Source organism: Buteo buteo, chromosome 15, assembly GCF_964188355.1.
Source record: "Buteo buteo chromosome 15, bButBut1.hap1.1, whole genome shotgun sequence".
In the NCBI taxonomy this organism is placed as follows: domain Eukaryota; kingdom Metazoa; phylum Chordata; class Aves; order Accipitriformes; family Accipitridae; genus Buteo; species Buteo buteo.
Window position 1 is genome coordinate 17,539,978 of NC_134185.1, and position 26,723 is coordinate 17,566,700.

Here is a 26,723-nt window from a genome sequence, read left to right on the forward strand (position 1 = left end):
ATTCTTAATGAGATCTGGAATCTTAATAAACTTTGCTTAAGGATCAAATGAAATTGTCTTGGAGAAGTCCACTTGCCAATATCCTCACCACTAGCATGATACTTTTCTTGTTTTAATAATAAACAGGCAATGGTATCTTCCTAAACAGAAAAATAGACCTGGCCACTGTTTTAAAATATGAAAATGTATTTTACAGATCTGGATTTTTATTTATCCTTTCCTATCAATTGTTCTTTTCCTCTTGGTTTATAAAGAAAAAAATAATTTCTTAGAGCATAGAGACTTTAGCATGTATGCATCACCCCAAATAATGTAAGATTTTCAGTATGCGTGATCAATCACGTATTTTTTATACCATCTCATATGGCAAGTCTACAACCTAGTTCTAGAAATAGGTTATCTTCAGGTTTAAAAACACCATCTGCTCTTAATGATGCCACCAGCAAAATTGCTATAATAAAAAAAATAATAATCCCTAACTGATGGTAAAATCCAAAGCCCAGAAGAAATTTAAGTCATGACTACTCTACAGGGAGCACAATACAAATGCCAGCTAGCTTTTAAGAAAAGGTGATCAGGTTCAAATTAGCGTTACCTCCTCCTTGGCCTCCACATTGTGCTATGAACAATGAATTAATAAGATTGTTGCAAGGAAAGGCAACATGGGGTCAAAATAAGGAGAATGGGGAGATAATTTATTTTTTTTATTACCAAGAGTTCTTAAAAATCCAAAATAAGATACAGGTTTCAGATACCCAAGGGAAAGAGTCCTTTTTCTCTCTAGTAACACAACAAAAAAGATTTACTTTGCTAAATAATCTTCAGAAAGGTATGTATACATTGGCAGAGTAAACAATTTTTTCGTATTATCAAATTAAAACTCCTGTGAAGCCATCAAAACAGAAATTTTGCCTGAAAGTCTTTGTTCCAAAAACCAAAGGAAAGAAAGTCTTTATTGGAGATCTACATAAAAACTGATAGCTTGAACGTTCTGCCAATTGATTTACCAATCTATTAAGATCATAAAGTTACAAAATAAAAATAAAGTTATTTCTTCTTACTTCAAGTGAAAGGTTTCAAGCATTTCCTTTAACATTTTACAAATTAAACTTAGGCATTAACTAGGCATTATGCAGAAGTATGGAATTATTTCTGCATACCCTGTGACTATGTTGGAAAAGTCTTTCACTGATCTAGAAAAAAAAATTTCAAATCTTTATCTCTGTACAATTAATAAACTGCAGCTCCCTGTGGCAAATTAAGGTATTCTTTTTCATGTTTCATTTGACATGCAAGTTTCTTTATCCAATCTCCTCCTCTCTCTTCCTGTCTTCCCTCAGTCCAACCACCCAAACTATGAAACTGTTTGCAGACATGCATAAAAGTGTTATTTTTTCAAATATATATTAATGCAGTAGAAATTCGATCAGCTTCCCTTTATATTCATATTTAGGTTCTCAAATTAGAAGTTCATAAGAAAATCTTTAGCTCAAAGGACTGCCAAAACGTGGCCTACTGACTACCAAACAAAACAAGAATATGGCTTCAGCAGCTATACCATTATGCAATAGATATCAATAGTTATCTAAACCCAAAATAAAACATTCAGGTCCTCTTTATCACTTCATGATTTTGTTAAGAAGAATAAAATCTGCAACTGTAATGGCAAAATTCCAGTAAATTTTCATTATACTGTCTTTCACAGGATTGTCTATTCCTACCATCATTTATATTTCTGTAGTAAATTTTCAACATTTAAAGTCTTTCTGAAAAGTCAGCTTGAGAATTTAAGTACTGGATGTTTTCAGGGGAGGAAAGCAGGGCAAGTTCGGGAAAATAAAGTAAACGTAACAGAAACATGCACAGGAAGACTCAGTTAGCAAACTGCGGGAATTGTTTCCCAACCCCATTCAAAAACAGTTCTTTCTTGCCTAAATTAATCTAATTGTCTCTCCTGCACACACCTTGAAAGCCTCTTCACCAGCCCTTAATCATGCTCTTTCCCCTTTCTACCACTATGTTTATCCTTCAACTCCAGCCTCCCAGCAACTGTTCTCTCTCCCTCAAGCTTTCTCTGCCCTTCTTGTAATAAACCCATCCCCTTTCCTTATTGAAAGAAATAGAAGTGATATGACAAAGTTTAAGTAGCACCACCTGCACAGTCCTCCAACTTTCCTTCCAGTGACAGGAGGGCTCTGAAACTGGAGATGAAACCTGCCCAAGAAAGTTAACTTTAGTTTGGCTTTCCAAGTTCTAACACTTTTATGTGGTAGCTTGAATTGCTCAGCTTCTCCATACTTTCTTTTTAAGCAGTAGCCAAATGGCCAGAAAAAAAGAAATAGCCTGTCTGTTATGGGGAAAGGAGACTATTCACATAAAATTCACGCTGCATCCATCTTCTGCCTAGTAAATTAAGATGCTACCATGTAATTTTTCTCAAGACAAAAAGAACCAACCAACCAAAAAGCATAGATGACACATGGATAAAGTATATTGGCATAATCAATATAAAATAATTGTGCATTTCTGCAACATTCAAATACAGGCAGTATGGTAGATACACTACTGTACCTCATTTTGAAGTTCATCGCCACTTTTGGTAGAAGCAAGCATCTCGTACAAAGTACAGCAGAGGTCTTCTGTTGTTGGCCCTCCAGGGGTATCCCCTTGAGATTCATTCAGATACTTTCCAACTTCACACCATAGAAAAGAATCATCTACTTTTTCCAAAGACTTGAGATCAGATTTCTCATCACAGTAATTCTGTAAGTGATTCAGCTGGTTATTCAGAAATTTGTTATAATCTAAGCTTATAATTTTCTGTGCATCAGCCTCACCATTCACAGGCAGCTCCTCAGAGTGATCCAAATCATGCATGTCAAATGAAAACACTATATTTTTACCGAAGAACACTCTGTTATCACCATTTTGCTCTTCAGCCATCTGTATGAGGGCTGTAAGCTGTTCTTCAGTGAAGTGAGAAGCAATCCGATATGTGGCATTACAAGCTGCAGTAGCAGATGACGATGGAAATGGCCCAAACATCTGCTTGATCGCCTTTGTCTCATCATGGCCAACACATTCTTTCCTGTGAAATGTCTTAAAGAGAAAAACAGCTCCGCTTTCAATTGCTTCTTGTCCATTTTCAGCTCCAACTGTTAACAAAACCAAAACCAAATGTAACTGTATACACTTCAAACTAATTCTCTTTCATTGCCTATAACATAACTGTATTCAATTTCTTGCTGCAAGTCTCATCAACAGAGATATGAAACGAAGACCGTAACAACAAGTAGCAATTGTTGCAAGGTACTGAATTATAAAAGGTATACAATAGTAAAGCATCTGTCTTCATTATCCTTCTATTTACTAGAAATTCATATTAAGGATTACCAATGCGTTCTTATTTTTCAGAGTTAGAGGAAAAACTTGCCTGAAGTCTTAAACTCACAATAGTATATTTATGAGCTTTTTAAAGGTAACAAATTTCCACTTTGTCTCACTGTTTATTCACTGCCTACTCTGAATATTCATAACAGACTAAACATACAGAACTCAGCTGGGAATTACTACATTCTTATAGTAATTCCCAATAGAATTACTACAGAATGTGCATTAGTTAGAAAAATTGCCCAAAGAAATTAAAGCAAATAAATGCATGAATTTTTATCTGTAGATATTTTGTATCTACAGAATATCATACGGTGCAAATAAAACCCATATTATTAGAGAAAAAAACATGAATTTACCTCTTACACAAATATTCACAAAGGTACTCAAGGAAAACATAAGCAAAAATACCATACAATGAACCAAAATGTCACTACTACACAAAATTTTAAAAGTCACCAAGTATAAACTAAACAAACCCAGCCAGCATACTGGATTTTTTAGTTTGCTTTATATGAGGACAACATGCAGAATTTTTTTTTAAGTTTAAAAAATGTGTTCTAAAAAATTGAGTAAGTTACTCCAACATTTTTAGTTGAATTAGCATTTCTTACAAGATTACATAATTTTTAAAATATCTTAAAAGCTTACTGGGGAGATTTGCAAGCTGCTATTGTCAAGATGTCTTTATCTAGTCAATTCTTTAGTTACATTAAGATCAACCAGCAGAACTCCAGCAGAGAACAGTACAATTTAAGTGATAACACTCATGATTAACCCGTGGTATGGCTAATTCAACTAGCCATTCAAACAAACTATTTATTTGAAAAGGAACAATATTACTCATTTTTTTAAATGCACCAAATGGCATTTCTGGCATAGTAAATGTGGCTGTTCTCTTTTCGGTAATCAAAACTGTCTTGTGCCTGCCTCTGTATACCTCTACTATTCAGTTATGGGCCCATGTATTTGCTCTACTATGTCCCCATTTGCTGCCTGTTAAAAAACTAACTGAAATCAGTAAGAAGACTCTTAATTACTTTGACAGTGTTACTTGTGACTTGAATCAACTTAGGTTAGGTTTAGCCCCAGCAAAAGCAAGGGTCTTTTTCCCCACAATGTAATGGGAAAGAGCAAAAGAAATCCAGCATAAGCAGATGTAACAAGGCTAAATAACTAGAAATTTAACATATAAATGGAGGTGCCTAAAAATTCAGTATTTCTCTTGAATTTCCCTATGGTGCACTTCGAAAAGCTGAAAAGTTCACAGAGAAGACTGGAGGTGCTATTTACAGGATAATTAGATACCTACATATGGAAGATACGTGACAAAGATACACACATATACAATATATATGTAAATATATCTCAAAGGAAAAAGGTGGTTCAGCCTCCCTCTCAGCATTAGCTATATAGGAATCACAGGAAAAAAAACCCCCAATGTCTAAAAACTTGGAGACCCAAGTGTGGCTGCATGAACCTCACTCATATTCCTAATGTACAAACACATGTCGTTATTTATACTCACTTGTGTCAGAACAGAAGTACACATTACTAAACCAAAAGAGCAATTGTACTGAAGGATTTGAGAAAAGGCTTTTACGTTTATTGTGTGCTAATTCTCCTTTATTATCAACATCTCCTATTCATGGAAGCACCTCTTGAAAAAAAACCTACCCCTCCCCTCTGAATACCATGAGCCAGCCACGGTAGCCAGAGATGCACTACTTGAAGCCACTCTTCCCTTTTTGTTTTTAAGCCAATCAGATCATTTCAGTAAGTGACATTTTCCCCATAAAGTATATCAATATTACAGTATCTGTTGCCTAGGTTGAGACTGCATATCCTTGACACTAAAGTAAAAAGGCACACAAGCAATTTCCTTTCCCTACTATACGTTTCTGATGATGATGGTTGGAACATTACTGTCAGTTCAGTTTGTGCCTTGGTCACCATAATCCATTCTGGTTTGTGTCTCCATAACATTACACATCTTTATTCAGAATTGTCAAAGCTGGTAGTTTCTTTCTAACTTGTTCTAACTAAATAACCATGCATTTGTTTTCATTTATTTTGTCTTCTCCACTCCATCAAAGAAAAATTTACCACTATTACTTTCAAGTCTTTCAATTTGCTCTACCTACCCACCACACTGGGCCTGCTATTAAAATGGGGGGGGGGAATAAAAAGAAAGTTTTTGCAGCCATCTTTGACAAAAAGTGAAAATTTTGAAAAAAAAAATTACACAGCTAATACTTATTTCTGTCATTAGTACAGAAAACACAAATCTGTCATATTATTTTCATAGATAACATTTTCAGCTAAGCAGCTAAGAATGGCAAATACTTATTTTGCTTATAACCTTTTTTCCCCATCATCAGACATTTTTTCCTACTTGGTATACTACATGTGGTCTTTCTTTTTATATTACAAACTTTATAGTCATTATATATTTGTCAGCCCTAACTTGTCCAAGATTTTACTCCAGTACCCCTCATGATTAAACTACCACCAGTGGATATTTAAAACAACCATGTAGATCTTCTCAATCAATACAGATCTATTATCAATACAGACTGCACCTTCTCCATATTAACTTTAGGCACTGACAGTTGATGCAAACTCACTCCCCATCTTGCACGAGTTTCCCCAAACTTTGTGTATCGCAAGTGCCAGCTGACATCTGTGCACAGACGCAGAGGTACTTGAGTTGGGGCAGAAAGGTGGCCCTTCCTAGAGGCCTGTCTCAAAAAGACAGGCAGCCACATGCTTAACTTCTGGCCTAAAGAGGTTAAAGTCTACTAACAGCACAATCTCTACTACTTGTATTAGAAAAAATAAGATTTTTTTTTTTTTTAAAAAAGGACCAAATTGGTAAAAATAACAGAGTTATGTCACTAACATGGAAGGAATGAACCACAAAGCAAAGTTTAAAACATATGTATTGTCATCTAGATGAGTTTAAAGCATTTTTGTCAGTGATTTGAGAAATACTCAACGTTTTTCTTCTGATGACTCACTAAAACAATAGCCATTACAACCATTAACAGCTTTAACAGACATCATCTGTGCAACTGTACAGCACAACCAATTACTACATGCTGGACACAACTAACTTGTCTAGCCTTTTTTGAAAGTGTGTGTTTAGATATTTGGTTTTTCTCAATTTGCTAGTTATTTCCAAAAGAACTGTCAAGAAATAGAAACACAAATGAGGCAGATTAACATTTGTATTGTGTTAAAACAACTCTGGTCTATAATGCCAAAAAAGGCAAATATATTAATTCTCTCAGTCTTTTTACTTAGGGTTCTACTCAAGATATTTGAAACACAATCAGAAAAGGCAAAAATACCCCTAATAGACTGAAATGAAAAATCTTAAGTATGTGACAGTTAGAGCTTGAGCCATGTTCTCAGTTTATGAGCTGATGAAGTTAAATTCTGCTAACAGCACAAGCTGAATTAGTTTTAGTCTGTTGATCAAAAACTAAGTTTCCAATCAAAATTATGTTTTCACACTTTGCCATAATGTATTTCAGTTTTAAAAGCTTAATTCTAGATGAGTGAAACTTATAATTTATTACTCTCCTCAACACCAAACACTTTAAGCAGAAAACATTTTTATCTGCCTATGTAGCAGTCCAATTTTTCATGATACCGATCATGTGGAATTAAAGCAGATAACACCAAGATTGTTCTTTTCTCAGAGTATTGCCATTCCAAAAGAAGCTGTTGCTTTTGCTTACTAAAGGTCAATCACAAACCATACCACACACTACACAACAATACTATCAAAAAGCAGGAATGTCCATATAACAACAGAATATTTTAAAATAAAACAGAAGACCAAATTGTGCATACACATATCAGATTAACTGGAGTTTCAAAGACATTTCAGGGCAAGCCTGGCATTAAGGTAGAATTAAAATTGTACGAGTATGCAAAATATGCAGGCAGAAAGCAGCTTGAAAAAAACCAACCACAAACCCAAACAACAAACCAGTATATTATTAGGCTACTAAAGAATGAAAACGTACCTATTTGTTTTGCAGCTTGTAATATAGTTTTTAAATCACCATTTACAGTTTGGTGTTCTTTTTTGTCCAAATTGTCATCAACAAACTTTATTATCTTCTTCCATGTAAGATCAGACTTCAACAACTGTTCATGTAGTTTTGATCTTTTAGTCTGAAAATACAAAATATTTGTGGTTTTTTAATTTATTTCAAATTACTATATGGAGGTTTCTTTAAAATTAAAGATCAGATAAAAACATCTCTTTCTAATTGCATTCAGTCAGTATGTAGTAATGATTGTAAGCAGTTTCCCTATTACGTTTCTTTACACCCTTTCCTGAGCGTAAGGAAGGAATAGGATACACACACACACACTCTCTCACTACTTTACTCTTCCCAAGGCAGAATCCTCTATAAAGCCAAACTCTTGCAACTTGAAGAGATTTACAGCTCGCAAGATTTCAAATTCATTTCACATTACAGGTTCCCACAATGCATCTATTGCTTTAATGCATTAGTTCTTGGCAGGGGGTGGAGGGGGAAGTACCTAAATTCAGTATCACTAAATTTATTCTAAATATCCCCCAACAAGAATCTGAGGTGAACTTAATATTCAAAGGGAAACGTTTGGCTCCCCAACTCTGCATAAGCTCAGAGCTAAAAACATACCAGCCCAGCCCAACTCAACTTCCTGAAAGATGAAGTAACGGGGCTGTGCTGTAACACAGCCAAGCAACCCTATCCATGTCACACACCGTGATTTTAAGGGCCTAGCATAAATCACAAAGCTACAGCAAATTTGAGTTTGAGTGAGGACACTCTGAAGGAATGCACAGGAAACTAGACACACTCTGCTCAGTTTTGCTTGCCTACTCTCATAAAATAGCAATGCAAATGAAGAAAGCAAACCATTCTTACTATACATACACGAATACTTTACAGTTATGCTTTGGAAAAGAAAAAATCTTTACCCTTAAGTCAGCTAATTCTTCACTGTAATCCTCATGTTTAGTGACATTTGAAAAGGAGCGTAAAGTGCCTGTAAGACGAGGCAAGGCCATCTGTTACTCATTCAGTGATCCATAGGATGAGAAATCAAATCCCAGTTCAAGCACCTAGATGAGAACAAAACAAATAACATGGCTTTGTTAATGCTATAAATACAAACTCGCATCACAAACTTGAAAGACCTTTTTGAGCAAGCAGAACTTGGCTGGCACTTCAATTAAACAAGTTTAAAAAAATCTCTCTCAAAATGCTGATGATCAAGACTCAGTAGAAGGGAGGTGAAAGGCACAAAGTGTAGACAAGACCTGGTAACATGCAGAGGTCACTCAGCAGGTTCTTCTTCTGTCTCCTCCCTAAAGAAAAGTTACCAGCAATGAGGCAAAATGCCAATTATCCTTTAGTGCCACTAACACAAGAGTATTATAGTGAAATCTATGTAACTGAACTTTAGCTCCCAACAGCAGTACGTGATTACAACCTACGCCAAGATTTCCTCTGAACCAGCCCACTCTGAGAGCTTTCAGGTCATTAACAGCTTCCCGCGCTGATGCAAGGGCATCCTTCTTGACAACCGCTTAGCCATTTTTAACCAGCAAAACAGGCAAAGAAAATTACGTCAGGAAAAGAAGATTGTAATACGCATAGCGCTGAACTATTGTAAGATATAAAGGGAATAAAAGGGCTACTGGAAAACTGAAAAAAGTATGCATCGGGATGTTTTCATCTCACAACTGGGAGCGTGCTCACATGCACATGTGCTTACACAGCGCAGGGCGCTTTCCAGGACTACAGCCTATTTCTGCGTGGTCTTATTTCCTTTGTGAAACGGGCTCATATCTATACAGCAAAACACAGCTGTTCTCCATCTGAACTTGTACTCATTCCAAACCTTTTACTGAAACCATTCTCAAAGTTGTTTAATTTCAAAAGGTGCCCACAGCTGAATTGTTTAATGAACTCTTAATGCACAGCTACAGTTTCTGATGGTAGCAGATAGATACAGATTTAGGTGGTTTTTGAAACAATTAATGATACCATTACAAACCTAATAATCTGCATCATTCTTAGCATGCCTGAAGACCATCAGCCATCCAGAATTTAAATAACTTAAAACAGAGTTAATAAAGTGAGTTTCCCCCCCCACAGTCATATACTGTACAAAACTCCCTGCTTTAATCCAATTATCCTTAACATTTTCCTTCAGTTAATGACTACATTTGTATTTTAGTTACCAACTTTGCAATACAGCACAAAAATCAAATCCAGATGCAGCGTTCCAGTCACAGACAGAGAAATGTCACTGACTTGTTAGGTCTGCTTGCTTTCCTAACTCGCATTAAGATGTTTTTTGAGAAAAGCTATTACAACAGCTGATATTTGAGACACAAATGCTATAATGATGAAGCTACAAAGTGTGGAAATATAAAATCTTTACCTGTGAAGGGGATAGAAAGGAAATGTTCAAATTCAAGCCTAGAAGCAGACAGAGCCAAGGAATACTGCAGCTTTTGAGATGTTCAGTGGATATATGACGTGTAATTCATACCAGCATAGCTCCTAGTGAAAACAGCCTGTGAACATTATAGCCACCATTACAGAAAGGAAGTAACATGTCCAAAATTTGACACACTCTAACCCAACCTTTTTTGTTTGAACCCAACAAAAAAGGCAGATCACTCTCATACTGCTCCAATGACAGCATTGCCATTAGCTGTTAAAGATCACTCCATTTTGCCTATTTATTTTATACCTACACTTGAATACCTTCTTCTATAGAATTATGGTCCTTTACAATACCATATAACAACATAATTGTAATATTATTATCTTAATTGTCCTTTCTGAAATAACAGGCACAGTAATCAATGAAAGTTCAAACCCACCGTTAAAAAGTTCACTTTTCACACACACTTTTAGGGAGATTTTAAAGCATCTCAGGCAGGCCCTTTCATTAGGAAATTGAATTTTAAAGGCAGGTTTCTTCCTCCTTTATTCATCAAGTTATTAATAAATTTCTGAAATAAAACACCTGGAACTCCAGACGACAAGTAAGGGCCCACCTCCCTGACCACAGGCTTGGCCAGAGAGCCAAATCCAGCCCCGAAGCCCTACAGTTCAGCTCGTACTAATACCGCTGCTCCACACGTGCCTACATGCTTTCAGAACTTGCTGGTCCCTGAGGGGGCTGGCTGAGCAGCGGCTCAAGGCTTCTGCACCTCATTTATAGGCAAACCCCACTTCTGGTCCATGACACCCACCCTCACCAGGGCACCACAAGGAAGCAAAATAGCCATCAATTAGAAAGCAGGGGACAGGTGCAATTACTCTACTGTTAACATGAAAAACAAGGTAAAATTCATGAACTTACACTATTATTCTGCAACATACTAAAGCCAGCTCTAAAAACTGGGTCAAAAATGCTGTGGCCCTGTGAGATACAGCATAAATTTACACTTGTTTTTAAAAAAAAAGTTACCTGCTTTCACATAAAGCCTGCTGATGTAGATACCTGCCTGCATCACACTGCCTTTAAAGTGGATGAGCTACTGCTCGTCTTCCCACAGCCACCATAAGGGTAACTAATGCCTTCTGATTTAACAGAAATATATCTGTTTGCTCACAGCTTGATCCAAAACATCTGTACTACCAAATGATCCTGCTAAGATCTGCTGGTTTTGGAACAAGGACCTAAAAGGCAGCAGCGATTAAATCCTATTTACCAGGGCCCACATACAGAAATGCAAGATGAACTTTGCCATTCTTCTGCTCATTTCCCCTCGAGAACAAGGTATGAGAATAAGTACCACCTTATTTCATGTTGTAGAGGGACAAGTGGAATGAGAATTTAACCTTAAGATCAGTGCAACTTTATATGGTAAAAATATCTCCCCCCCGTCAAGCAAGGACAATTTGGGCCCATTCTGCTAACGATTTTTAGGAAAAGGAACTGAAATTTGATGATTCCTAGAATTTCCTCAGATTTCCTGCCTCTTTAAAACAAAACCAAAAACCTTAACTTTCCACCAAGCTTCTGTTTGTAAAGCAGAAAGAGCAATACCCACTTTTCTAAAGCTTTGTGAAGGAGAGGAAATAACTTTTAAAGCCTATTTTACTTCTTTTAAAAGCAAGTGTGATTTTGATGTTGAAACTTTTGATGAGAGAAAGTAAAACATAAAAGCAGTTTGTACTCAGAATTCAGGTTTGAAACCATTCAAACTTTATTGTTTGAAAGTAAACCTAACAGTAAACATGGATCATAATCTCAGCAGGTTTTTATTCATTAAACTGAAACATTTAAAAAATTGCTAGCAATATTACAAAGGTAACAAACATTACTAGAGAAGTTTTCCACTTCATATTTTCACCAACTAAAGCTCTCCTCCCACTCCTGGCCCTCCTATACTTTTTTTATATAAGCAAATAACAGAACCATCTCTTTCTCTTCTTCACTGAAACTTTACAGAGGTTATGGTCAAAGAGATACCCCTTTTAAATTTACTTAATTCCTATAATCTCTAACAAAACAAACCAACTGCCCAGTAGGACTAAAAGAAGGGGACTGCTCAAATCTGGTACCTCAGTTTTCAAGTTGAACACAAATACTTTACTTAGAAATGATGGAATAACATAGCATTAATAGAATCACAGGTAAAATCTGCAGTTATGCTGTCCTATAGTACCAGCTTCTGTAGCCTCTAGTATTTAACTTGTTATAGGTCCCTTAAAACCTCACAGCAGTTTTTTGTTTAAATTTTGTTTAATTTTGTTTAAATTGTTTAAGGAATATTAAGACATGTTACCAGGTTTTGCCTATATTGCCTATAATTCTTTAAACTATTAACAAGTTTCTCACTGTCTATATAAACTTCTCATTAATAAAACCTGAAGAAGTTATTACCGATTATTAATCTAATCAAAGAACACTATAAAGAAAAAGAGGCTTTAGACATAAACAATTAATAGCAGGTTGCTATTGACCACATAGTATTTGGATCAAATAGCATTTTCACTTTCACTTGCAAAAGTGGAAACATTTCAAATGAAAAGGAAGCTAAAAAGACAAAAGATATCCCAGCCATAAGGCAATACAAAAAGAAAGGGACAGTACAGTAACTTTTTGCACTTTAAATACATTTAAAAAAAACTTAAAATAAATGTTAGCACAGCAATAAAGCAGCTAGACCATGAGGACACATTAAGACATTTTAAATATATCCACAGAGAATATTTTACTTCTTTACACTACTATGCAAGAGGAATAAAAATAAGAAAGCCTTAAGCATTAAATTTTAGGGACATGATCACATTTTAGAATTGCTACAATTAACCTCAGCAGCTTCATTAACACAAAGGTAAGCTTCATATTTTATTTACAAGTAAGTTTCAGTATTTAAAGAAACACCACATTCTATTCGGTGTGTATTGCTCACTGCCATTTTAAAGAAACAAATAAAAGCATTAGATGAAAAAGCTATTTCACAACAATGAGGACATTTGTATTAGATTCACTTAAACTTCTTATCCAAGCACGTTTGATGCAAACAGTACAAATACAGCACCTAGCATCAAAGTTGCCAGCCAGGGATAATAGGGGTTTAACAACATCTCAGACATTAATCATACACAGCAGGCCAAAGCAAGATACTACAATATTAATGTTTTCCAACTTCATATGTTGCACCTTTATACACAGTGCTATATGATATAGTAACACTTGTACGCTTTCAGACATCTCATTTTATGCAATAGGCTCAGGCATCACACTGGAATTCTCTCAAGTTGTCTGGGTTGAATACTGACCCAGTCTTGACTGGAGATCAGCAATCTTTGAAAGGGAGATGTCAAGATTAAGGAATATGTACTCAGAAGGAAATAGTGTCTGTCTGATACATGGTATTCATCTCAGTGAATACCAGAATTAAAACAAACGTTTCAGCATAATGAGGAGGCATAACAGTGCCTGTGTGTGCCATCCTTCATTTAAGAGACAATTTCAGGATCTTAATTACATAAGTCACTAAACCAAACAAAAACCTATAAAAAACAAATAACAGAACTGCAAGCCATGCATTCAATAGAGTATTAACCCTTTCCAGATTCTCTCTCTCTCACCATTTTAGCCACGCACACGGGATTAAATACCAGCTGCTTAACACCGTCCCTGCTAGCATCAGCTGGAAAGGCGTTTCCTGTGATTACACCCAATACTGTTTTGGTGTGATGCCAAACATGTGGCTTGGCCCAATAATGTGTTCATTTTAGACGTGTTTTGAAATCACTACTAAGGATACCTGCCACTTCAAAAAAAAAAAAAAATTAAAAAAAAAAATCAAACAACCCTTTTTTCAGAATAACTCATCTTTCTTTTCCAAGAACATAAGATGTATTTCAATTGTTAGACTGAGAAATGTCTGCCTTTTTACACCCCATCACCTTAACTTTTTCATTCTCTGCAGCGAGACAAACTGCATCCAAAGCAATAGAGACTTAAAGACTGCCTTAGATGTGGAGATGTACTATAAGCTAATCTCCTCCTTCAACATACAATAACATCTATGTTCATTTAAATGCTAGGCATGGGGGATGTGTGTTGGTTTTTGCTTTAGCTTAATAGAGGATTCTCTGTGCCTCTCTTTCACCTTGTGCCATCAACATAGGTTGAAAACAACCCCAGGCACTTCATCTTACTCCGTTTCAGAAAAGTTTGTCACTAAAAGAAAAAGCAGGAGGTGTATAGAAGGTAAATACGGATGTACGTGTCTAAAGGAAGTAAAGGCAGGATGAAAAACAATAGGTAAGTAAGAGAAAGAAAAAATGTTTGAACTATCGACAGCTAAAGAACACGTTGCATCTCACCGACAACGGCTGAGAGGACATGGGATGCACTTCAGCAAAAAATAACTGCTGTAATAATACACACATAATATGTAATTGCATAAGTGCTGTGATAAGACCATGCTAGAGCACGTGTTCAGATGAGAGTAATAAAGGCTCGATAACACATTCTTGTAGCAAACAGCAAGCGCACAGAAGGATAAAGGCTCCAACACTAACTACTGGCCACAGAGATGGCATTGCTAGGTTCTTTGCAATTCAGCTTCAGGAGGTAAAAGAATTCCTTACAACAGTTGCTAAAGATTCACAATAAAATTTTAATGGAATAAACAACCTGAAGTTACTGCACAGAAGTAAAACTGGGCAACTACCTGTAAATGAAAATTTGTACAAGTAATAATCGGCAAGCATAATAGGCTTACTGTAGCAGAAAAAAAACACTTACAAAGGCTTTTATCTTTCTTCTGAGCTCTAATGGGAAGGCAAGAACAGAAAAAAAAATAATCAGTATTTATCAGCTGTTCATAGTCTGCTTTACAAACAACATTGTACAGATCTAGTCAAAACTTCAAATATTACACAACCTGTGATAAAAACTAATCTTCATAGAATACCAGGTTGGAAGGGACCTCAAAGATCACGTGGTCCAACCTTTCATGGCAAAAGCACGGTCTAGACAAGGTGGCCCAGCATCCTGTCCAGATGAATCTTGAAAGCGTCCGATGCTGGGGAATCCACCGCTTCCCTGGGGAGATCATTCCAAAGGCTGATTGTTCTCATTGTGAACAATTTCCTTCTTGCATCCAACTGGAATCTCCCCAGGAGTAACTCGTACCCATTATCCCTCATCTTTTCCATGCGACTCCTTGTAAAAAGGGAGTCCCCATCTTCTTTGTAGCCACCCTTTAAATACTGGAACACGGTGACAAGGTCTCCCCTAAGCCTTCTTTTCCCAAGGCTGAACAAGGCCAGTTCTCCCAGCCTTTCCTCCTATGGCAGGCTTCCCAGTCCCTTGATCACCTTTGTGGCCCTTCTCTGGACCTTTCCAGCCTGCCCACATCTTTTTTGCATAGCGGGCACCAAAACTGCACACAGTATTCCAGGTGCGGCCTGACAAGCGCTGAGTAGAGTGGGATGATGACCTCTTTTTCTCTGCTGGGGGTGCCCTTGTCGATGCAACCCAGCATCCTGATGGCTTGCTTTGCCACAGCAGCACACTGTTCGCTCACGTTGAGCCGGTTGTCCACCGGGACCCCCTCCCCAGGTCCCTTTCCACAGAGCTCCTCCCCGGCGGGTAGATCCCAGCCTGTGCCGCACTCCTGGATTATGTTTTCCCAGGGGCGAGACCTTACACGGGTCCTTGTTGAACTTCGTAAGGTTCTTGCTAGCCCACTCTTCCAGCCTATCCAGGCCTTCCTGCAGGGTGGCTTTCCCTTCCAAAGCGTCCGCTCCCCACTCGCTTTGGCTTCGTCGGCAAGCTTCATCGGGTACGCTTGCTCCCATCGGCCAGATCGCTTTTGAAGGTATTAAACAGCGTTGGGCCCAGTATCGATCCCTGGGGGACCCCACTTGTGACAGGTTGCCAGTTGGAAGAGGAGCCATTTACCGCCACTCGCTGGGTGCAGCCTGTCAGCCAGTTCCCCACCCACCGCACCGACCACTTGTCCAGGCTGTAACGCATCAGTTTCTCCAGGAGGCGGCTGTGGGAAACCGTATCGAAAGCCTTGGAGAAATCCAGCTAGATGACGTGCACCGCTCAGCCCTCACCAACTGAGCAGGTTACTTTGTCGTAGAAGGCGATCAGGTTCCTCAAGCACGATTTGCCCTTGGTGAACACGTGCTGGCTTTTCCCAATCACGTGCTTCATTTGACTTGTGGTAGCCCCCAGGGGGGTTCGTTCCATAACTTCCTTCCCTGACGGTGGGTCTGTGTTTGCATCAAACCGGATTTTTGTTCCCAAGGCCTTGGGCACAACAGCGCTGCTGAAGACTGAGGTGAAAAAGTGCTCAGAATCTCTGCCTTTTCGGCATTGTTCATGACCAATTCACCTCTCCTATTTAACAGTGGGCCAATATCTTCCTTCTGTTTCTGCTTGTTGTTCACCTACGTGAAGTACCCTTCCTTGCAGTTTTTGACATCTCTGGCCAATTTCAATTAGAGCTGAGGTTTTGCTTTTCCAACTGCCTCTCTGCACATCCTAGCAATGCCCTGGTAGTTCTCAATGGGTATTTGTCTGGTTTTAAATCTCTGGTCTGCTTCTCTCCTGGTTTTGAGCAGACTCACAATCTTGCCACCAACAGGGCTTAATTGTACGTCCACAGTTGATTACCATACCAAAGACTACAAAAGTTCTGAAGGTGGCCACAAGAAAAGCTTATCAAAACAAGCTTTCCCATTCTAGCACTGCTTCTAAACCACGCTGGGGAGCTGTTTCTTAGTCATCCATCCCCTCGCCTTCTCCCAGGAGAACAGTTTACAGGTACATTAGCCCCTTCAGAACATCAGAAGGTGGTCTCCCACAACACTTCACTTTAAAACATCACTGAAATTGATCTGGGATAGTGAAATGACCTTACATTACATAAAGGGAGACAATGGACACATCTATATATCAAAACCCTCCAGCAACCCAAGAAGAAAAGCAAGAAGCAGAAAATAATCATACTGAAAAGTGTTCTTGCAAAGATATAACTAATGGTAGTACACAAGAAGCATCTAAGTGTAACTTAATTGTGCAAGAGGTAAAAATCATCACGTTACCACTCTTCTAGAAAGATTTGTTAAATACTGTCTATACAAACCTGTCTGAGCACCTTTATGCAACCAAGGCAGATTAACGTGAGGAATTATCAGGAATACATCAGCTTCAGTGTGCAGTCAGGTGCATCTCTCACAGATAATACATAGCTATGCCTGGACATAGACAACTATGACATATGGTGAAAATCCAAATGTATTTTTGGACAAAAAACTGTAAGGCACACACAAAAGATACAGATCTACACAATGCAAAACAAATTCTACCAGTTTTGTTTTCTGACCACAGCTTGGTATTTTGAGGGGGGTATCAATTACTGGATAGCTTATTCCTGCATAAAACAGCTAACAAGAAATCCTGACATGCCTTCTCATTCAAAGTGACTTCTAGCTAGTCTTTTAAGTCAGATGACTTGCCAATCATCTCTGCCGATGACCAATGTCTTCCATAAGACAACTATTTATTTGTTGGCACTATGCTACCCCTCAGTCTTTCTAACATTCCTCCTAAAAGTCTCTGTCAGCTTATTTAAATACTTTTCCGAAGGTATGTCCACATGACTGAACACCTCATGGTCTAGCAGCCCTCCCTTACTGGATCCACATCATGGCACACTGAGGGTTCAGTCCAGCTCGGGGGTTAAAAAAGTGAAAGTTTGTATTTCTTATCAGAAAAGCAAACAAAGCCACAATCAAAGTAGAGCTCAGTTTGACATAACATGGTCAAATACTGAAATGCAGAGAAAATGCATACAGATTCCCCAAAATTAACCTATCAAGACAAGCATTTTCAGTTGAGGAAAAGCTGAAAGCACAGTTCAAACCACCCCGGCCTTCCAGGTACCTTTGGGGCTGCCTCCCCCTTCAGACCTTCCTCCTACTGCCTGGAGGCAATACTACCTCCTCCCCTGCAAAGAGGGTTGTAAAGAAACCCAAGGTTGTAACAGACATATCAGAAGCTGTCCCAAGGCAGACAACTGTCCACTTTCGATCTGGCTTAAGTATAAATTTTTCTAATCTCTTATTTAACATTGGTAGGATGTAGGGAAAAAAAATGCCCCAAATTTCAGCCTAAAAATCTGTGGAAAAAAAAAAATGCAAAGAGCACCTTTTTAAGTATACCCCTACAGCCTGAAAACATGCATACTTCCTTTACGGTAGGCCCTTCTACCAAGAAAAAAAAAAAGTTAAATTAATAATACATTTAAACAACACTCAACTATTGAATAGACACATAGTCCCATAAAGTAATATTACTAGAGAGAGTCCTTTGTCTTCTCTTCAGAGCTCACATGCCACGCAAGCACTTCAAATGGCACATCAGCTATTTGATGACCAGCAAATAACAGCTTCCTCATGGATAATTTAATATTATTACAGTTTAGAATTAGAACTTAAGAAAAAAGAAAGCAGTGCTGCATTCCTGTAATATTACAATGCGTGCAAACTAGAATCAAAACTAACAGCTGCTGCCCACCCTTCCTGGGCTGACTGCCTACAGCGTAGGCAATGCATGCAAGAGCATACTTTGAGAAAGACACCTGTATGGTTTCCAACAGTGAGGAAACCCCTAACCATCTTTTCACAGAGCTTGTAAACATCAGAAATGAGTGCTTACTCCATTAGAAAATGGGGAGGAGAACAAAGATTGAGGCATTATGTTACTATTCTTGGCTGATACAATGAAAAGGAAAATAGCCACATTATGCCTCTAGTAATCTAAGGAGGTTAAAGCAGGATTTTTTCCAGTTGTGCAATTTTTTAAATGGTTACATTTCTAGAAATGTAGTTATATTCTGTTAGAATGTACATAAAATTTCTTAAAACGTGTTTTAGAAAAATTGTACTGTAAGCTAAGAAAAACACACATATTAGTCAAGATTCTCCTATTTAAGAATTAAAAGCCTTTGAACAATTATCATGAGTATGTAGCATGGCAGATATACAAACTGTTCAGATCTATAAAATCAGCTTTTAAACACTCCCCATAAACAAAAATGTCACACTAACAAGAAAAATACATAACCAAGCATTTTATTTATATTCATGCTTCAGAGGTAACACAGCTCAATACCATACAATGCCATGCTCAGCAATAAAAACTCAGGGAAATGAGAAGCAAGGGCGGGGGGCATCCGTGCTTATGGTGTTTGTCTACCCAAGCAACCATTACACATCTCCTATTTTTTCCCAGTCTCACAGCAGAAGGGAGTGAGTGAGAGGCTGGGTGGGCGTTTGGCTGCTGGCTGGGATCAACTCACCACAAATAATAAATTTCCTGGAAGAAATGGAAGTGAGGACTTAGAGATCCTCTTTACTCTTCCCTAATCTTTCAAGGACAGGACAAACTGTTCCCCCTTAGAGTAGTAGCTAAGAACAATGCCTTCACATTTCTTGAACAAATTAAGCAGAATCCAGTTTCCAAATACAGACTGACTAAGCAACTCAGTTCAGCAATCTTCACCGGTTTCAAAGAAAGGAGTGGTTGATATAAATGTTTCTGTCTATGTTTTTAGAAATATTTGAACACATAGAAGTCAGTCACTACTCTACAAACTTATCTACTTATTCTCACAACTTCCTCAGAATGTTTTACAAGTTGAAAACTGAAATTTACTCCACAAATCACGTGATAAATGCTTCAATCAGCAACCCATCATTCCATGATCATCTATTCTTACTGTATGACCAGCTTATGATTAAGATTCAGGCCTGTAATATCAGATTCAGTTTATTTTTCAGGCCAAACTTCCAACATGCCTTTGGGCAAGCAAGAGTAACAGATGGCTCAGAGTAAATACATGCCATAGAACAGATAATGGGAAAGTGTAGGGAGATGTATAATCCACATCCCTAAGCTACGATCCTAAATTCAGCATACAACGAAAAGGGAGAGCTAGCAACTTTTCCCTCCCTAAAATATCAGATAGGTAAAACATTCTCTGCCTTCCTGTTAAAGATATTCTTCTCTAGCATCAACAAGATTTAACAAGCCAGAAAAAGAACACTAGTTTTAATTTGCATCTTGGAGACATGCGCTCAGCTAGAGGCCGGCCACCAAACTCTAGTCCACACATTAATATACTGAATAAAACACAGAAAACACCAAGTGCCCTTTCAGCAAGGACAAACTGGTAAATACTCAAGCAGTCCAGCATAGCCACTGTAGCCTAATTAAGTCTTTCTTGTTTTCTCCCTAGCCAAATGGATTTTCAGTAAACTATACAAAGCTGTGTGCAACTTCCAGAGGAATATTCTATACCAAGTGACTAGAATAACCTCAAGGAACACAGGCCATAGGGATCTTTCACACCACTGGTTAATTCAGTGAGCACTGTTACCACAGAACCAGAGCATGCTGCTACTTCTTGCTTCAATCCCATTTTTAGGTGTCTGTGCAAAGTGCTGGGGTGGGCTGACCCCGGCCAGCAGCCAAGCAGCCACAGAGCTGCTTGCTCACCCCACACCACAGTGGGACAGGGGAGAAAACAGAAACAACAAAAGTATGAAAACATATGGGTTGAGATATAGATGGTTTAATAGAGGAAGGAAAGGAAAAAAAAACCCAACCCACAAGCAAAGGAAAGGAAGCTGTTCACCACATCCCACAGGCAGACCAATGTCCCACCAATCTCCAAACAAAAGACACACTGGAAGCAAAAAAAGCCCTTTCTTCTTCCTCTGCCTCAGTTTTTATTTCTGCACATACAACACACAGTATAGAATATCCATTTGGCCAATTCGGGTCGGCTGTCCCACCTGTGTCCCCACCCAACCTCTTGCCCACTTCCAGCCTACTCACTGGGCAGGCAGGGTGGGGAAAAAGAAAGCCTCGATGCTATGCGAGCACCACTCAGCAACAGCCAAAACATTGGTGTATTACCAATGCTTTTTTAGCTGCAAATCTAAAGCACTACGGCTATGATGAAAGTTAACTCCTAAACCCAACATACTCGCATTGCTTTGTGCAAACAGAGGCTATCAAATTCCTCAGAGAGAGATGAGCACAAAGAATGCCCTGCCTGTAGATCCCATAGGGATTGTGCTTACAATAAACACAAAATTGCTCATTTCTGTGATGTGATGAGGTATTTAAAAAAAGCAAGAATGGGTAAATGCAGAATGACTGACTATTGCTCATAATGTAAAAATAAGGAGGTACATGATAAAACTGAGCATTAGGGTGAAAACAATACCAAACATAATGGCTTTCCTATGTAGAACATAATTAAATCTGGGAATTCATTGCCACAAGATGGCAAAAATACTGTAAGTTCAAGCATGCTCAAAAAAGAACTGGATGAATTAATGGAAGCCAGATACCTTGGTAGCTACTGAACTCAACAGCTTAGAGGCAGATCATCAGTTACTTAAATCACTGACTACTGAAAGGTAATACAAAAGTGAAGGCATCACTGTATTTGTTTTGCAATTTATTTCTTTTTTCAGTATATCACTTAAACGGCTGCTACTAGCTGCTACAGGAGAGAGACACTAGACAAACATTGTTTGAAAACAGAGCTACAGGGTGAGATGACAACAGAGATTCTGAGGATTACAATCTGGGATTTAGGAGCCTAAAGTGTCTAAATCTATTTCTGGGTCCAACCCTTGTTTCCTTCTCTTCTTGGTTTGGACATCAGCTATCATTATTTCTAAGAAACTTCCAACTACACATTACAGGTCATTTATTAAACTGCTTTTAATTAGGTAAGTTTTTCCAAACTAAAGAGATTTTGCTTTTTCTTCTTTCTCCAAACATTAAAGCATGATTTGCAGCCTATGCATTTTTTTAAACCAAAGTGTTCAACATCAACTTCAACAATAGATACTAAAAAGAATTTACCAGGAAAACATTAAGCTGTTATTTGGAGTAATGAGGACTTCCAGCAAATTTTGTAGGCAGAAAGAGAAACCTGTTTGGTACTCAGAACACTAATATGAGCTAGAATTAATCACACATTTAACAGCTTCCAAATAAACTTTACATTATAACTATCCAGTGAACAACATGTGCCTTTCCCTCCCCCAACCACCTCCCCACCCCAAAAGCAGCTCCTATGACTATGTAAGAGGAATGAAACACAGAGGAAGAACATGGACCAGCCTGAGCTCAGTTCAGTATTTATAAAGGGTAACTTTTTTCAGAGAAGGAGTTGTAGTTTAACAAGAGCCTGCAGAAATACACACTGCTGCTTTACGAAAGACAAATTTTGTATTAACTCTTCAAGAAAAGATTTTTCAACTCTAAATGTTCTTCCTGACAACAGAATTAAGAGTACACTTACTAAACCTGTAACTGATACAGAGCTAAAAGGGACTGCAACTATTTTAGGGGCCAAGTTACAATTTACAATTATCTTGAAAGAACTATATCCAACACGGATAGTAAAACATAATACATTAAACCAGGAGTAAGAAACTGCAAAAACAGAGGATGCCAAGAAACAACACATTAACTGCAGTTTTGCAGAAAAACATCTACAGACTACAGCAAGTGACAATCATCACGTCATTTGTCTTTAAATATTAATGTTTCCTGTCTTTCCATGTCTTTCAGTGTTTCCAGCACGACAAGAGTGAGGGCTTAAAATATACCAAGTTGTCCTTCTACTAGTCAGTATTAAAAGACTCCTTTAGAGTACTGTTGTTTTTGTTATGCACCCTGTCTCTAGAAAGACACATACTGGTTTAGAAAGATGTAATGGAGGATAACAAAAGTGACCAGCAACATAGAAGACATTACCTACTAGGAAAGATAAAACAAACCCAGGTGAGATACGTTATTGGGAGGAGAAACACGATGACATATTTCAAATACATACATGTCGGCTGCAGGAAGGAAGGAGCAAGAAGAAAACAAAAGGGTGAAAAAGAGCAGTGTGCGCTCCTCTTAGTTTCAAGAGGAGAAAGCCTGCCTAAGTATCACTTCAGGTTTAGCTTCAAAGAAAAGTCCATAAACACAGAACTGCCAGAACAATATATTGCCATTTGACAATTTCTTACCTTCTCTCTGATTCAATGGAACTACTGATCTCACCTCTTCCAAAGGCCAAGCTAGCTTTTAGAGAAAACTGAGCAAGTCTAATATTTAAACTAATTTATACAACACATAAAGGCCCTAGTTGGGAGTTGGTTGGTATTCCCATATAAATGGGAAGAGAGTTCTTTCAAATATCTACACATCTAATTCCAGGCTGATGCAAGTTTACTCTGTAATGGCCAGAAGCAAGTCAGATCCACAGGAAATTATTTCATTACAGCATCTGCTGAAAAGCACTGTGTGTTTAGACTCAGCACCTAATTGATATAATTAATGTGTTCTTCAGATGAAAGCCAACTTGCACCTGAACTGACGGCTGATTCAGTTTTCTTCCTCCTAAAAATTTATCTCTGCAACCTACCATGTGGATATACATAATCCTTGTTGCATCTCCTCTAGAATTTCTAATTTTTTTTCTACTCAATGACTAGACTCAAGTCAAGTCAATCCTCAAGAAAATAACTCAGCTTGACTATTAGATCTTTTCTCTGCAAAAGTGACAGCTACTGTTTCCATTTCAATAGCGCTATTTCACAGTCAATTCTTTAAAAGCCTAAAGATTCAAAAGGGTCTACAAAAACGTTAGTACATTAAAGACAACAAAATACACTTCAGAACTCATAAAAGCTTTCAAATAAAGGTATTATTTTAATTCCAGCATGATACACTCTCCCAAAGCACCTGAAGGGTACGCCTTTGGATGCTAGAGATCGTCCTGCATTTCACAAGCGAAGCCGTCAGTTTACCATTACCAACGAAAACGAAGCAAGTCGTATTCGAAAGGGAAGAACACTCTACATGATCGCGTGCTGGTTTTTCATTCTTCGTTCCTCGCTCCCCACGTTTACTAGTACTAGTACTAAGTACTGGAAGTGTTCAGGCCCGTTCAACACCGGTGCCGTTTCCCACATGACAACACTCCTGCTGTCCCCGCTTCACGAAACACACGGAGGCCGAGACCAGAAACAGACCCAGAGGAGACCGAGACCCGGCCTTTATTAGCGACCTCGTACCCCCCGCCGAGGTGCGCGCCGGCCCCGGGGCACACGCACGCAGACGGCCGGACCCAGGGCACCCCGCCCGCCCGCCCGCCGCGGCTGGCCCTGCCGCCGGGACCCCGCCGGGAAGGCAACGACTGGCACCGGCCGACGGCCTCGCTGCCCCGAAACAGAGACCCGCGCACCGGCGGGAGGACGCAGACGGCCGCCGGGGCCGCTCCTCACCGCGGGCGGGGGGAGCCAGACCGCGGCTCCGCACCAGCCGCGGCGGAGAGCGACCTTCTCCCCGTCTGCCGGAGCGCGCCGAGCTCCGGCCGCCACCGAGGCCGCTGCCCGCCGCCCGAGGCGGCCGCCGCACCCCCCCGCGCCGCCGCCGCCCGAGCCCGGCGAGCCCCGACCCCCGCCCGCCCGAGCCCGCCGCGCACTTGCCTTCCGGCCTGCCGGTTCCGCTGCCGCGAAGAGGCGGCGTGGCGCGACGCTGCCGTAAAGCGAGCAGGCGGGGCGAAGCGCGGCGCGGCGAGGCCCGACCCGGCCAGCTCCGCTCCGCTCCGCCTCGCCGAGCTCTTCACCTCCCGCGGCCAGGGCGCGCCTCTGCCCCCCGCCCTCCTGCTTCTGCGCGCCGCGGAAGGCCGGCGCCGTCCACAGGCCTAACCCGGCTACAGGCCGCCGCGCCGCCGCCGCCGCCACCTGTTTACCCGCCCGCGCTAGCGCCGTCCGCTGCCTTTTCTGCGTAGAAAAAGGCGTCCCGCCCGCCCCAGTTGTTCCCTGCGCGAACAGCTACACCGTGGGGGCAGCTCCCGGCGGCGTTTCTGGTCCCGCGTCAGCGCCTGGGGCTTTCCCGGACACGGGTGTCCGTGGGTTTCCGCCCTCTAGGCTCTCTACCGGCTCGTCCATCACTGCTCGCTTAGCGCTGCCCAAACCACGGCTGTACACCGGGGGGTGCCTTACGTGCTCTTCCACGCTTGCTCCTTCTTCTGTGTTCTTGGGCAGTGGGGCTTCTGATCCAAAGGCTGCTTAGTAAAATGAGCTGTGCAGAGAGAGGGGGAAAGAAGAATGAGCAATGTCAGATAATTTGGGGACAAAACTTAAGTTGCAAAGAAAAAAAAGCTCACTCTAGAGTGCTTGGGTGCCTGTACGCAAAGACATCTGGACTCTAAGAGGCCTCCAGCTGGGTAACTCTCAGCATTCAGACGATTTATTTCTGACTTCTCAAGTGGCTTTTCTTGTGTTCCGTCTTGCAAAGCATGTAATGGCACTATCTTCTCAGATCACTGAACTGCTTTCATCTCTGCAATTCTAGCAAGTATTCTGCTCACATACAAGAAGGCAAGCGCTCATGCATGTATATGCCTGTGTGTGTATTTGTGCAGTTGGAGATGTTGAAAAACACGCTGCTAAGAACATAGTAACATACTCCATCCTTTGCTAAAAGGAAGGAAGCATACGCAGTTTAGAGGAATCATAAAGCGTGTGTATCATGGGCTTGGTAGATAGTCATGAGGAGCTGGTTATAATGTTTCTAGACCACTTACCCTTAAAAGTGTTTGACTAGTCTCAACACTGGAAATCCTGAATTTTTGCCACTTCTATTCAGTTGTCACGTTATTGAAAATCTTCATAGGGGACTAGCAAGGAGTAAGTACTGTAATTAAGCACCTGTAACTTCATGCTAGATACCTCAGAACTTCAATTTTTGTAACATAATTTTACAGCCATGGTCTCAAAGCAAATGGGAATGTTCTATAAATACAGTATTTTATATTTCTAATGCATGGATCTGTCAGGCAAAGTTAAATATAATTACAAAAGAGAGCACCTTAATGTATTTAAAAAAGAGCAATCCTCTTATGAATTCTTCTAATACTCTTCACTTTTTAAGGAATGTTTTTATATTCTTTCTGAGTACAAATTTTTAATGGAGAGTAAGGACTAGTCATTGCCATATTGCTTTCCTTAAGGTAGGAGGAAATTCCATTATAGACTTGTGGGTCAAAGCTGTCACTTAACAAATACTACAGTTCTACCCTTCCTTCCTGACTTCTTGAAATATGTACTTCACATAAAAGCAAGTTTCCAGCCTGACCAAACCGAGACTCTTTTTCTTATCATAGAGGAGAGACAGGCAATACTGAAGCAATATGTTGTTGTGGTTTAACCCCAGCCAGCAGCTAAGCACCACGCAGCCGCTCGCTCGCTCCTCCCTCCTTTCAGTGGGATGAGGAGGAGAATTGGAAAAAAAAAAGTAAAACCTGTGGGCTGAAATAAGAACAATTTAATAACTAAAGTAAAATAAAATACAATACTAACAATAACAATAACAAGTAATGATAATAATGGAAAGGGGTAGAACAAAAAAAAAAGGAAAAAAAAAAAAACACCCAAGAAAAGACAAGTGATGCACAAGGCAATTGCTCACCATCCGCTGATGGATGCCCAAGCAGCGATCTGCCCCTCCCAGCCAGCTCCCCCCAGTTTATATACTGAGCATGACATTCTGTGGTATGGAATATCCCTTTGTCTAGTTTGGGTCAGCTGTCCTGGCCATGCTCCCTCAGCTCCCAGCTTCTTGTACACCTGCTTGCTGGCAGAGAATGGAAAACTGAAAAATCCTTAACTTAGAATAGCACTACTTAGCAACAACTGAAACATCAGTGTGTTATAAACATTATTCTCACA

The 26,723-nt window shown here is 39.6% G+C and overlaps 1 protein-coding gene across 6 annotated transcripts in view; it reads right to left on the reverse strand.

Moving 5' to 3' along the window:
* Nucleotides 1-24,752, reverse strand: part of ASCC3 (activating signal cointegrator 1 complex subunit 3) — a 276,733-nt gene extending 251,981 nt beyond the window's left edge. For 4 of the 6 annotated variants that reach the window (XR_012653054.1, XM_075046672.1, XM_075046675.1 and 1 more), the window contains exons 1-4: nt 24,477-24,578; nt 8,378-8,521; nt 7,428-7,578; nt 2,572-3,155 (exon numbers count right to left, since the gene is read on the reverse strand). Coding sequence is in view for 5 of the 6 variants with exons in the window: in XM_075046672.1 (XP_074902773.1) it covers nt 2,572-3,155; nt 7,428-7,578; nt 8,378-8,467 (825 nt within the window). In the remaining variant the exon portion in view is untranslated. Of the gene's footprint in view, nt 1-2,571; nt 3,156-7,427; nt 7,579-8,377; nt 8,522-24,476; nt 24,579-24,742 lie in introns of those variants that run through there. The other 2 variants (XM_075046673.1, XM_075046674.1) reach the window with 2 other exon arrangements.
* Between the last annotated feature and the right edge of the window lie 1,971 nt (nt 24,753-26,723).